This window comes from Sus scrofa, chromosome 7 (assembly GCF_000003025.6).
Source record: "Sus scrofa isolate TJ Tabasco breed Duroc chromosome 7, Sscrofa11.1, whole genome shotgun sequence".
NCBI lineage: Eukaryota > Metazoa > Chordata > Mammalia > Artiodactyla > Suidae > Sus > Sus scrofa.
In genome coordinates, this window is record NC_010449.5 from 20,607,638 (window position 1) to 20,622,737 (window position 15,100).

General features: G+C 37.8%; 2 protein-coding genes across 4 annotated transcripts in view; both read right to left on the reverse strand.

The window, feature by feature from the left end:
• The window catches only part of SLC17A3 (solute carrier family 17 member 3), a 51,958-nt gene that overhangs the window by 15,841 nt on the left and 21,017 nt on the right, over positions 1–15,100 (reverse strand). For 2 of the 3 annotated variants that reach the window (XM_021098417.1, XM_021098418.1), the window contains exons 2-4: positions 7,178–7,294; positions 430–641; positions 6–239 (exon numbers count right to left, since the gene is read on the reverse strand). In XM_021098417.1, coding sequence (XP_020954076.1) covers positions 6–239; positions 430–641; positions 7,178–7,294 — 563 coding nt within the window. The remainder of the gene's footprint in view (positions 1–5; positions 240–429; positions 642–7,177; positions 7,295–15,100) is intronic. The other variant, XM_021098419.1, reaches the window with a different exon arrangement.
• The window catches only part of SLC17A2 (solute carrier family 17 member 2), a 66,952-nt gene that overhangs the window by 11,091 nt on the left and 40,761 nt on the right, over positions 1–15,100 (reverse strand). The window contains exons 14-15 of the transcript XR_002345599.1: positions 7,178–7,294; positions 6–641 (exon numbers count right to left, since the gene is read on the reverse strand). The gene's annotated coding sequence lies outside the window, so the exon portion shown is untranslated. The remainder of the gene's footprint in view (positions 1–5; positions 642–7,177; positions 7,295–15,100) is intronic.

Below are 15,100 nucleotides of genomic sequence, written 5' to 3' on the forward strand. Positions count from 1 at the left end.
GGTACCAGGTTTAGGCCCTGAAGTATTCGAGTTGCAATGAGGAACACTAGTCCAAGGTTGGCTGCCAGAGGGGTGAAGAGAACGAGAAGTGAGGATCCAAACAAAGAAACACCAACCACTCTCTTTGTTCCTACTCTTCCAGCCAGATATCCACTGGGAGCCAGTGTCAGGATCATGCCATAGTTGATAGAACTAAAGATGATGCCCTGGATTTGAGGGCTCCAGTCATACACAGGGGCCTTAGAGAAACAGAGAACATTTTGGTACACCATTTACAGGACGGCTCTTTCATAATTTAAGAAGCCTCATTAGATCTTTCATTTGTTTTCAAATTACAATTTCCTCAATGAAAACTTTTTAACATAGAGTAAATATCCAAACAAACAAATGGCAAAAACAAGACCACAACTTAGATCTTGCATTGCTTACCCCTGTAGGAAGACTCTTCGGGGAATCATTTGGGTCACCAAATGGGTCAACAGGCAGCCCCTCAGTGGAGTCGTTAAACTGGGACTGATGGTTTGTGCTGTTGACCATGGCTACCATGGTGATGTTCATGACAACATTTTGTGCCACTAGTACGAAGTTGCAGAGATGTGTGACAAAAGCTATTCCATAGCGAGTGGAACATAAGCTTGGAGCTGGAAATATTATAACATTATATTAGTGCTTTCCTTATTGAACCATTGTTTATTTTTCACAAGTTATAATGCAGAAAGGTATCAACTAAGGATTTAAATGGCACTTCTGTTGGCTTTGGGGAAGAAAGATTACAAAAGAAGGGAATCATTGAGATGAGTCAAAGGGTATTTTATAATACGGCTTTATAGACCATGGCTTACTCTTAGGCATTCTGTTCTTCCTTCAATTATGTCTCTCCCATTCCTAGGTTATTATAGTCTATAGCTGATGAAATACTCATATTTAAAAATATACATGTATAATGGAATCACTTTGCTGTACATCTGAAACTCATACAACATTGTAAAACAGCTATACTACAATTAAAAAAAAACACTCTCTTGCCCAGGTTATACATACATACATACATACACATATAGAAATATAGAGGATATGTATTAAAAGTAATAGTACATATAAACATGTATACATGAACATATTTATTTTTCTTTTTACGATTGCATTTGCAGCATATGGAAGTTCCCAGGCTAGGGGTCAAATCCAAGCTGTAGCTGCTGGCCTATGCCACAGCTGCAGCAATGCTGGATTGACCCACTTACAGGTTCTTAACCCACTGAGCCACAACAAGAACTCCTATGCATACATATTTAAATTATACAATTTATACTACGTGCATTATGTATAATAGATACACAAATACACATATTATACATAACTCATATTTTAAACATTGAAAGAGTTGTTCTTTGATGTAGATTTATTCTCATATTATTCAGTCATTGAGGGCAAACTTTCATTTACATTTTGAAATTAAAACTCTATAAAGATTTTCTCATTAGAGAAAAACTGACACCCACAAACTACGAAAAATATAGTGAAAAAATAGCAGAAAAAAAAATGAGCACAAAATTAAATCATCTGGTTTTGTATTTGCAGGAAATACAGCTATTGCCAGGAAGAAGTTATTGTAATAATGCAGAAGTAGAGAACTGTGGACTAGGTGGTAGCAGCAGAACTAAGATGAAAGAAGATCCCAGAGAGATCGTAGTGTGGGAGTAACCAAATCTTGGGTTCAGTTTTACAGATGGGTTTGGGAGAGGCACTGGAGAGGCTCTTGTTCTAAACAACTAGAAGAATGGAGTTGCTGTTCACTGAGGAAAAGATTCTGTGGGAAAAGTTTGGGGGCAGTGGAGCTTATTATTGGACAGTTAAGACAAAGATGCTTTTTAAGCACCCAAGAGGAGATGTTAAAAACATTTCTGGATATACAATTCTAAATTTTAGAAGAGAGGTAGAGGCTGAGGCATTAACACTGGGCATTAATAACCTATGGCTGATACTTGAAGCCATCATATTTAGGAAATGACAATAAATAGAGAAGATAACCAAGGATGGACTCTAGAGCTCTCCAATGCTTTGAGGTTAGATAAATGGAGAAAAAACTGGCAATGGAAACTGAAAAGGAATGGTTGGTGGGGTAGGAAGGAAACCAGGAGAGTGTGAAGTTCTGGAAACCAAGGGGAAAGGGGTTGACTCCTACAGGGAGGAGGGAGTCAGCAGGTGTGTCTGATACTTCTCACAGGTTGTGTAATGTGATGACTGAGAAGTAACTCATTTAATTCTCACAACAATCCTATGAGGCAGCTACTACTACTATTCCTATTTTACAGGCACTGAGGGGCCAGCTAACAGTATAGCTCAGGTGTCTATGCCCTTAAACACTGTACTGTGTGTATATGGTGGCTTGTATTTCTTGGGATTTACAAAAGAGCCTTTCCCTCAAGATCCTACTCTTTTCTTCTCTTTTCTTTTTAAGTGGAGCAAAAATCTTTGCAATGAATGGAGAGGAAGAGGAAGGAAGAATTTGGAAGAAACTGGAAATATACACTGCAATTAGACTGAGCTCGAAAATAATATCTTTGGGAGTTCCCATCATGGTGCAGTGGTTAATGAAGCCGACTAGGAACCATGAGGTTGTGGGTTCGATCCCCGGCCTTGCTCAATGGATTAAGGATCCGGCGTTGCCACGAGCTGTGGTGTAGGTCCCAGACGCGGCTCGGATCCTGCGTTTCTGTGGCTCTGGAGCAGGCTAGTGGCTACAGCTCTTATTAGACTCCTAGCCTGGGAACCTCCATATGCCGGGGGAGTGGCCCTAGAAAAGGCAAAAAGACAAAAATAAATAAATAAATAAATAAATAAATAAAATCAATCTTTGTAAAGGTTTTCCTTTCTTTGCAAAGGAAGGCTGGATGATAACTTCCTATGCCAAATCAAATTAACTAATAATTTATCTTTTCTTGTGGCTTCTGATTTCCCCAATTTGCTTTGGGATCTTGGAGGCCAAAGGCTCCCGAAAGGAAGTGTCAGCAAACCAGGAGACTAATGGCTCACAAATGGGTGAACACCTGCCTTATGAGACTGCTGAAAGATACACTAGAGGGTGTATTTATTTATTTTAAATTTTGGGGTGGGGGGCTGCACTCATGGCATATGGAAGTTCCCAGAATAGGGGTTGAATCAGAGTTGTAGCCAGCAGCCTATACCACAGCCACATCAATGCAGGATCCAAGCCACGTCTGTGACTTACACCACAGCTCATGGCAATGCTGAATCCTTTAACCCACTGAGCGAAGCCAGGGATCGAACTCATGTCTTCATGGATACTAGGTGAGTTCATTACTGCTGAGCCACAGCAGAAACTCCCTAGATGGTGCATTTAAAAGGCTTAGTCTGGTGCTTACTGCATATTAATGTTCCCTACAGGCTACTATACATGTCCTTAAAGTTATTTGTTTCCTGCATCTATTATGAATGAATTATTCCAGATGTGTCTACTTTGATTGGCACCCATGCCGTCCTGGCTGCTAAATAATTTCAATGGTTACTTCCAACTATATGAAAATGTGTGAGCTTGTATGCATGTATGAGAGTATGTGTCAATGAATAAATATCTTGAAGATACAGTATTTACCTTCTGGAAGAGGGCATCGACACCGTGAATTATGGACTTTTGAAATTTGAAAGTTATATTGAGGAATTCAGTACTACTCTAATCAGAATCCGGGAGACTTCACTTTTTACTTGATGTGACAGACTGATGCCAGGGTGATCCCCAAAGATTCCCATGTCATGGTGCTCACATATTTGGGTAATCTCTTCCCCATGAATTGGGACAGGTCATATGAATTACTTCTAAACAGGAGATGCCACTCCATGATTACATTGCATTATGTGAGACTCTATCTTAGCAAACTGAAGCTAGATACTCTTCTTGTGGACTTGATGGAGGAAGCAGAAAGTTGGAGAAGCCCTCATGGTAACAAACTGTGGGCAGGCTCTTAGACTTGAGAGTGGCCTCCAGCCAAAATCCTCCCACAATCCAGGCCCCCCAGCTGTCTAGCTGTAAGGAAATGAATTCTGCCAACAATCTGAATGAGCTTGGAAGTGGGTGTGATGAGAAAATAGCTATTTTGAGTTGCTGAGTAGGCTTTTACAGTACAGCAACCCTGCTCACATCTAGAGTCTGATATTTGGGTAAGGGACTGAGTTTAGGATTTACAAGTTACTGCTTTGCTTTGACCTGGACACCTTAAAAATAACCACTTAGAGCTGAGCCTGTGAAAAATTTGTGACCTCTATACCAATCACCTTATAATTAGGTGCTTGCTACACTGTATTCTATCTCCTGCTTGCCTGTGACCCAGGGTGGAGGACACCCTGTCCACTGGCTCACTGCAATGACACCCTCCACCTTCCGCCCATTTCTGGCTATCTGTAAGTAATAATCTTGTGACTTTACTTCTTTTGGGTGAATGTACTAGAAGTGTGCCTTCAATCAAAATGATCCTAAGGTTTTCACTTCCCAAAGTGGGAGCTCAGATGCTGAGGGAGCTATAAGCCAATCCCCTGAGGGTGGCTTGTGTCCTCTCATGCAGGTCATAATCTGCATATTCTTAATTTAATAACCAGTTTACAGCCCCCCCAACACAATGTATCTTCCTCAATCTAGCCTCCAGATGAGAATGCAATCTGGCCAACTTCTTGATTGCAACCTTGTGAGACCCAGAGAAGAACCAGCTAAGCCAAGCCATGTCTGGAACTTTAAGCCACAGGAATTATGACATAATAATTGTGTGTTATTTTAGGTCATTATGACATAATAATTGTGGTAATATGGGAGTTCCCATGGTGGTGCAGTGGAAACAAATCCAACTAGGAAACATGAGGTTGCGGGTTTGATCCCTGGCCTCACTCAGTGGGTTAAGGATCTGGCATTGCTGTGAGCTGTGGTGTAGGTTGCAGACACAGCTCGGATCTGGCGTTTCTGTGTATCTGGAGTAGGCTGGCGGCAACAGCTCCAATTAGACCTCTAGCCTGGGAACCTCCGTATGCCATGGGTGTGGCCCTGAAAGGAAAAAAGACAAAAAAAAAAAAAAAAAAGATTGTGGTAATATGTTTGCAAAAATAGAAAACAAACGCAGTAAGTAAAAAATAATAAGGACCGACTATATGAATCAGCAGACTACAAGAATTTTTTATGGGGGTGGAGGGCAAATATTGAAAGATATTTGCTTTATAAAGATCTGAAATTTGTCATGAGGGTAAAATGCTAAGACATCATTATACTGAAGAAAGAATAATAAGCCAAAAAAAAAAAAAATCCAAGGAAGACTATCCACAAAAATCATACAGAAAAGGATGATTGTAAAGGATGTTGAATAAAGGATGTTGTGGCTAATGAAGGAAGGTAAAATTATGTAATAAGTGGTGATGAGATAACTAGTTAAAATATATGAAAAATAATGTTGGAGCAACATCTCATGTTTTAAAGTCAATATATTATACAATAACACTGCATTTTGTCAAATTGAAGTTGTTATTGATTTAAGATGCATCATTTTTCGCTCCACTAAAAATCAATTGATTAATCAACAAATCAAAATCAATCTAAAACTAAACTCTTAAGTTTCCCCTCCAGTCTTGCTCCACCCAAACTCCTTTCCAACTCAACTGATAGAAATTCCATCCTTCCAAATACTTTGCAATTTATCCTTGATATCTTTCTTTCACAGTCTACATCCAATCTATCTAGAACATACTATTATCTTTACATTCAAAATGTATATAAGTATTCAACCACTTCTCACCAGGGTAACTGCTGTCTTTTGGCTTATAGTTTCTTCCATGTGGTTCTAGCTACTAATGTCTGTTGCTTGGATTTTTGCCATAGTCTTCAACTTGAATTTCTGCTTCCAGTCTATTCTCAATACAGCATTTGGAGTGCTCTAGTCATTCAGTAAATTTGATCACCCCTTTTTCTGCTCAAAATTCTCTATGTGGCCTCACTTTTGTTCAGATTAAAAACTAAGGTCTCTATAGATGAGAGACCTTAGTCTCCAGTGGAAATAAAATATTTATAACCATTGCTTCAAATTTTTACTTTTCTTAGGAAAAAGCCCTGAGGAAATAATAATCCAACTGCAGATAAGTGTTATGTTAAAGGATATTATGATGTATATATATAGACATAGATAATGTTATATAGAACATATACAATATGTCATATCTATCTATCTATCTTTCTAGTAGGAAAGCAAAAGACCAAATTCCACAACTTAAATATCCAAAGACAGGAGGATTTTTTCAGGTAAATAATATTTTATCTATTGGATATAATAATAATAACACATATTCTTTGGAATAATAATATGGACTATTGGAATAGTAATACATATCCTTTAAGAATAATGATTGTGAAAGGGGGGGGGATTCCTGTTGTGGCTCAGCAGTTACTAACCCAACTAGTATCCATGAGGATGTGGTTTTTTATCCCTTGCTCAGTAGGCTAAGGATTTGGTGTTGTCATTAGCTGTGATGTAGGCTGCATATGCAGCTCAGATCTGGAGTTGCCATGGCTGTGGTGTAGGTGGCAGCTGCAGCTCTTATTTGACTTCTAGTCTGGGAACTTCCATATGCTGCAGGTGTGGCCCTAAAAAAGCAAAAAAGAAAAGAAAAGATTGTATTATAAAACAAATGGAAGAGTATGTGTGATTTGAAACATATAAAACATAATATACACAGCACAGAACTATGTCAAATATACATATAAAGGCAGGCAATAAAAACAAAGTACAGTGGCTGATTTAAGCTTATTAAAATCTTTTTACATTTCTTGATTTTTCAAGGTTTCTGTAATTAATTTTTTGTACTTTACATAATTAAGTGATGCAATTTTTCCTACAATATCATATGAGATAAAGAGAAGACTACACAATCCTATGTGGAGATTATTTGGTAGCAGTTTTCAAGAATGTAAATGCATATGGATTAAGATTAGAAGATAATCATCAAAAATAAAATACTTTTTTAGAATAACGGTGTTTGTTCCCCTCATGCATTTGCAAATGTGCATTAACAGTACTTGATTTTTTAAAAGAATTAAATAAATAAATGATATGAATTAATTTCTTCGTATTATGACATTGTAAAAATCCACCATAAAATCCTAAAACCACATAGCTTGGGTTGAGTTTACCTTTCTTGGGACTGAGCTTCTCATCCCCTTGTGTATCTTGGAAGTACTTCCCCACTGTGGGATTCAACTCTTTCATGGTGTCCATCATGTTCCTCTCTCCTGATGATGGTTTTTCACCTATCAGGGTGATATATTATCCAAGGTGTCAGCCACAAGAAAAGAAACTCCTTTGAAACATTTAAAAAGTGGGCAACAGACAAACAAATCTGGACCATTCCATCTGGATGGGGTATAAGGAGGATCATTACTCATCCTTGGCTCAATATAATGGGTATACTATGCCTAGGTCTTGGAAATGCTTATTATTTAGGATCTAGAATGCTGTGTACCAGTTTAAGAGAGCTGGACTCGGGGCCAAGCATTTCTAAGTTCAAATCCAGGCTTGTGAATTACCTGACATGCCAAGTGCTACCAGGAGCAAATTTGTATGTTTCATTTTCCCATCTATTGATAATAATAAGAACAACAACAGCAATAGCAGCAGCAGGACCTTCATCAAAGATTTGTAAGGATGCAATAGACTGTGCATGCCTAGTGCTCAGCAAGTGGTTGCTATGTAATTTATTGTCATCATTGTTAGAGCTACTTCAAATGAGGGTCACCTTGGAGCTGTGCTCCTCTGGCCTCCTCTATTGCACCTGAGAATCTGGCTTCTGGTAGCCCTGACAACTCTCATACTACTTGCCTATTTAACCCTACCGTGAGTATTGCTGATAAGTGTGCCATCAATAGTTAGACACTTGGGTAATGAGATGATACAATTTTTACTGGATAAATTTGACATGTAACATTGTATAAATTTAAGGTGTAGATCATATTACTTTGATATATTTACATATTATAAAGTGGTTGCTGGTGTAATGATATATATCACCTTAAATATTTATAGTGGGGGGGGCAGAGCAAGATGGTGGAGGAGTAAGAGGTCACGCACATCTTCTTCCACAAACACATCAAAAAACACATCTACATGTAAAACTACTGGCACAGAACATCAACTGAATGCTGGCAGGAGAACTTAAACCTCCAAAAATGGCAAGAAACTCTTGTCATAATTGGGTAGAACAAAAGAAAAAAAGAGAGATAAAAGGAATCAGGATGGGACTAGCATTCCTGAGAGGGAGCTGTGAAGGAGAAAAGGAACCCACCTCCTGGGAAGCCACCTAACTGAGGAAAGATTGGCTGAGTCGGCGGGACCTCAAAGTCACCGAGAAAAGCGTAGCAGCTGGACTGAGAACAGCAAAGCAGAGTGAGAGCCACACAGATCATCTGAACCACCAGCCCAGACACAACAGCCTGAGACACTCGGGTGGGGGCAGGGTGCTGAGACTCAGGCTCTGGAGAGCACTGCAACTAGGAGTAGCCTGTGCCACATTCCTGCGGGTCCTTGCTGCTACTGAGAACCCAATGACCAGGCACTGACTGCTGGCCCTACTCTTTACCTTCTTCTCCCTGAAAACACACTGAGCATCCTGGGAACAACAGCCTGCTCACATCGAAGAAAGAGACAGCAAACATTCAAACTCCCACACCAAAAATAAATGGTGACCCCCCCAAAAAATACAAAGGGGTATTATTGCAAAGAAGTAGCCTTACAAGACTACAGTTTGGCTTCCCCGGACTCACAGAAAAAGAAAAACACAAGCAAGATGAAGGAGTACAGAAAACATTCCCAGTTAAAGGAACAGGAAAATTCGCCTAAAGCAGACAACAATGAAACAGACCTCTGCATTCTGACAGACATTGAGTTCAAACGGGAGGTATTGAAAATACTGAAGGAATTAAGAGAGGATATTAACAGTAATGCAGATTCCTTTAGAAAGGAACTAGAAAATATGAGGAGCCAAGAAAAACTAGAAAATTCATTTGCAGAGATACAAACTGAGCTTAAGGCAATAAAGAGCAGAATGAATAATGCAGAGGAACAAATTAGTGATGTGGAAGATAAAATAATGGAAATCACCCAATCAGGACAGCAGACAGAAAACCAAATTAAAAAACACAAAAGCAATATAAGAGACCTACGGGATAATATAAAGCAGGACAATCTACATATAATAGGAATTCCAGAAATAAAAGAAGAAGAAAAGGGGATTGAAAATACATTTGAAGAAATTATGGCTGAAAACTTTCCAAATCTAAAGCATACTGATATCAAGATACAGGAAGCACAGAGGGCCCCCCAAAAGCTGAACCCAAACAGGCCCACACCAAGACATATTATAATAAAAATGGCAAAAGTTAAAGAGAGGATTCTAAAGGCAGCAAGAGAAAAGCAAAGCATTAATTATAAGGGAACCCCCATAAGGCTATCAGATGATTTCTCTACAGAAACACTACAGGCCAGAAAGGAGTGGCAAGATATATTTAAAGTGCTGAAAAGAAAAAAATTTGCAACCTAGAATACTCTATCCAGTAAGAACAGCATTTAAATTAGAAGGGGAAATAAAGAATTTCTCCAACAAACAAAAGCTAGAAGAGTACAGCAATATAAACCCAATCTAAAAGAAATACTGAAAGGGCTTCTCTAAATTAAAAAAAAGAGAGAGAGAAAAAAAAAAGAGAAAGAGAAGAATTAGGATGGAGGAAACCACAATTTGAAAGCGATCACTTAAATAAGCCATCATACAGATCTAAACATGAAGGTGTTAAAAAAAAAAGACATCAAAATCATACAATGTGGGGAAGGAAAGTAAGAAAATATAATTCTTTTTTTTTGTTTTAATGATGTGTTTGAGCCTATATGACTATCAGGCAAAAGCAAGCAGATATAGGAAGGGCTTAATGTGGTTAAAAAACAGGGCAACCACAAATCAAAACCAAACATTAGATTCACAAAAACTGAAAAGTCCTCAAGCATAAAATAAATAGAAACCATCCAACCCAAAAAAGAAAAGAAGAAAAGAGAAACATAGAATCAACTGGAAAACATAGTTTAAAATGGGAATAAATACGTATCTATCAATAATCACCTTATATGTCAATGGACTAGATGCTCCAATCATAAGACACAGAGTGGCACATTGGATAAAAAAGCAAAAACCTTCAATCTGCTGCCTACAAGAAACTCACCTTAGAGCAAAAGACACATATAGATTGAAAGTGAGGGGATGGGAAAAGATATTTCATGCCAATGGACAAGGCAGGAAAGCAGGAGTTGCAATACTCATATCAGACAAAATAAAGGCCATAAAGAAAGACAAAGAAGGACACTATTTAATGGTTAAAAGAGCCATTCAAGAAGAGGATACTACAATCATCAATATATATGCCCCTAATATAAGAGCACCCAGATACCTACAACAAATACTAACAGACATAAAATGAGAAATCAATGGGAATACGATCATAGTAGGAGACTTTAACACCCCACTCACAACAATGGACAGATCCTCTAAACAGAAAATCAATAAGGAGGAGTTCCCATTGTGACGCAGTGGTTAACGAATCCGACTAGGAAGCATGAGGTTGCGGGTTCGATCCCTTGCCTTGCTCAGTGGGTTAAGGATCCGGCGTTGCCATGAGCTGTGGTGTAGGTCGCAGACGCGGCTCAGAGCCCATGTTGCTGTGGCTCTGGCATAGGCCGGTGGCTACAGCTCTGATTAGACCCCTAGCCTGGGAACCTCCATATGCCATGGGAGTGGACCTAGAAAAGGCAAAAAGACAAAAAAAAAAAAAAAAAAAAAAAAAAGGAAAATCAATAAGGCAACAGAGATCTTAAAGGAAACAATAGAAAAATTAGACTTAATTGACATTTTCAGGACATTACATCCAAAAAAATCAGAATATACATCCTTCTCAAGGACACATAGAACATTCTCAAAAATTGATCACATACTGGGGCACAAAGCTAACCTCAACAAATTTAAGAGTATAGAAATTATTTCAGATATCTTCTCTGACTGCAATGGCATGAAACTAGAAATCAACCATAGGAAAAGAAATGATAAAACAACTTACTACATGGAGACTAAACAACATGCTACTAAAAAACCAATGTGTCAATGAGGAAATCAAGAAGTAAATTAAAAAATACCTCAAGACAAATGATAATGAAGACACATCCACTCAAAATCTATGGAATGCCACAAAAGCATTTCTCAGAGGGAAGTTCATAGCAATACAGGCCTTCCTCAAAAAAGAAGAAAAATCTCAAATTGACAACTTAACCCACCACCTAAATGACTTAGAAAAAGAAGAACAAACAAAACCTAAAGTCAGCAGAAGGAAGGAAATCATAAAGATCAAAGAGGAAATCAATAGAGATTAAAAAAAAACAATTGAAGAAATAAACAAAACCAAGAGCTGATTCTTTGAAAAGGTAAACAAAATTGACAAACCTCTGGCTAGACTCACCAAGAAGAGGAGAGAAAAAACCCAAATAAACAAAATCAGAAATGAAAAAGGAGACGTCACAATGGATACTACAGAAATACAAAAAACCATGAGAGAATACTATGAACAATTGTATGCCAACATATTTGACAACCTGGAAGAAATGGACAACTTTCTAGAGACTTACAGCCTGCCAAAACTAAATCAAGAAGAAATAGATCAAGTGAACAGACCAATCACTAGAAATGAAATTGAATATGTCATAACAACACTCGCTGCAAATAAAAGTCCAGGACTGGATGGCTTCACAGGTGAATTCTACCAAATGTACAAAGAGGAACTTATATCCACACTCCTTAAACTTTTTCAAAAGGTTGAAGAAGAAGGAATACTCCCAAAGACGTTCTATGACACCACCATCACCCTAATTCCAAAACCAGACAAAGATACCACCAAAAAAGAAAACTATAGGCCAATTTCTTTGATGAATATAGACGCAAAAATTCTCAACAAAATTTTAGCCATCTGAATCCAACAACATATAAAAAAGATCATACACTACGACCAGGTGGGATTCATCCCAGGTGCACAAGGATGGTTCAACACATGCAAATCAATCAACATCATACACTACATTAACAAAAGAAAAGTCAAAAACCACATTATCATTTCAATAGATGCAGAAAAAGCATTTGACAAAGTCCAACATCCATTAATGATAAAAACTCTTACCAAAGTGGGTATAGAGGGAACATACCTTAACATAATCAAAGGCATTGATGACAAACCCACAGCAAATATAATACTCAATGGAGAAAAGCTGAAAGCCTTCCCACTAAAATCTGGAACAAGATAGGGATGTCCACTCTTACCACTGCTATTCAACATAGTTCTGAAAGTCCTAGCCACAGCAATCAGACAAACGAAAGAAATAAAAGGCATCCAAATAGGAAGAGAAGAGGTAAAACTGTCACTGTATGCAGATGACATGATATTATATATAGAAAACCCTAAGGATACAACCCAAAAACTAATTGAACTGATCAACAAATTCAGCAAAGTAGCAGGATATAAGATTAACATTCAGAAATCAGTCGCATTTCTGTATACTAACAATGAAATATTAGAAAAGGAATACAAAAATACAACACCTTTTAAAATTGCACCTAAAAAAATCAAATACCTGGGAATACACCTGACCAAGGAGGTAAAGGACTTATATGCCAAGAACTATAAAACATTAATCAAAGAAATTAAAGAAGATGTAAAGAAATGGAAAGATATTCCATACTCCTGGGTTCGAAAAATTAATATTGTAAAAATGGCCATACTACCCAAAGATTCAGTGCAATCCCTATCAAATTACCCATGACATTTTCCACAGAACTAGAACAAACAATCCAAAAATTTACATGGAACCACAAAAGACCCAGAATTGCCAAAGCAGTTCTGAAGAACAAAAACCAAGCAAGAGGCATAACTCTCCCAGACTTCAGGCAATATTACAAAGCCGGAGTCATCAAGACAGTGTGGTACTGGTATCAAAACAGACATACAGACCAGTGGAACAGAATAGAGAACCCAGAAATAGACCCAGACACCTATGGTCAATTAATCTTTGACAAAGGAGGCAAGAGCATAAAATGGGAAAAAGACAGTCTTTTCAGCAAGCATTGCTGGGAAACCTGGACAGCTTCATGAAAATCAGTGAAACTAGAACACACTCTCACACCATGCACCAAAATAAACTCAAAATGGCTGAAAGACTTAAATGTAAGACAAGACACCATCAAACTTCTGGAAGAGAACACAGGCAAAACATACTCTGACATCAATCTTATGAATATTTTCTCAAGTCAGTCTCCCAAAGCAACAGAAATAAGAGCAAAAATAAACCCATGGGACCTCATCAAACTGAAAAGCTTTTGCACAGCAAAGGAAACAAAAAGAAAACAAAAAGACAACTTATAGAATGGGAGAAAGGAGTGTCAAATGATGCATCTGACGAGGGCTTAATCTCTAGAATATATCAGCAATTTATACAACTCAACAGCAAAAAAGCTAACAACCCAATTGAAAAGTGGGCAAAAGACCTGAATAGACATTTCTCCAAGGAAGATGTATAGATGGCCAACAAGCACATGAAAAAAAATGCTCAACATCCCTGATTATTAGAGAAATGCAAATCAAAGCTACCATGAGATATCATCTCACACCAGACAGAATGGCCAAAATTAATAAGTCCACAAATAACAAATGCTGGAGGGGGTGTGGAGAAAAGGGAACCCTCCTGCACTGTTGGTGGGAATGTAAGCTGGTATAACCACTATGGAGATCAGTATGGAGATACCTTTGAAAACTATACATAGAACTACCAAATGACCCAGCAATCCCACTCTTGGGCATATATCCGGACAAAACTTGCCTTAAGAAAGACACATGTACCTGCATGTTCACTGCAGCTCTATTCACAATAGCCAAGACATGGAAACAACCCAAATGTCCATCAACAGATGATCGGATTAGGAAGATGTGGTATATATACACAATGGAATACTACTCAGCCATAAAAAAGAAGAAAATAATGTCATTTGCAGCAACATGGATGGAACTAAACACTCTCATACTAAGTGAAGTAAGTCAGAAAGAGAAAGACAATACCATATGATATCACTTATATCTGGAATCTAATATACAGCACAAATGAACCTTTCTACAGAAAAGAAAGTCATGGACTTGGAGAATGGACTTGTGGTTGCCAAGGGGGAGTGGGAGGGAGTGGGTGGTTGGGAAGCTTGGCATTAATAGATATAAACGATTGTCTTTGGAATGGATTAGCAATGAGATCCTGCTGTGTTGCAGTGGGAACTATGTCTAGTCACTTATGACGGAGCATGACAATGTGCAAAAATAGAATGTGTACATGTATGTGTAACTGGGTCACCATACATACAGTATAAAAAAATTGTATTGGGGGAATAACTATAACCATACATTAAATCTCTATGGCATTTATGAAATGCATATTTATGAAGTTATTTCTGCTAAGATCAGGAACAAGACAAGGATGTCCACTTTCACCACTGTTATTCAATATAGTTTTGGAAGTCCTAGCAATGGCAATCAGAGAAGAAAAAGAAATAAAAGGAATACATATTGGAAAAGAAGAAGTAAAATTATCACTGCTTGTGGATGACATAATACTATACCTAGAAAATCCTAAAGACATTACCATAAAACTTAGAACTCATCAGTGAATTTGGTGAAGTTTCAGGATATAAATTCATATCCCTTTTTTAGAGAGTTATTATGGAATCATGGCTTTAAAATAATTACATTTAAATGAAATTACTTTATCCTACTTGAGTGTGGTCTTTGGATGTATCTATTTCTATTCTTTTTTTTCTTAAATAACATTATTTGAGGTATAACTCATGTACAACTATGTTTATTTAAAGTGTATAATTCCAGGAGTTCTCTGGTGGCCTAGCGGAAGGATTCAAGTGTTGTCACTGCTATGGCTCAGGTTCGATCCCCAGCCTGGGGATTTTCCTCATGCCACAGACATGGTAAATAGATAAAGAAATA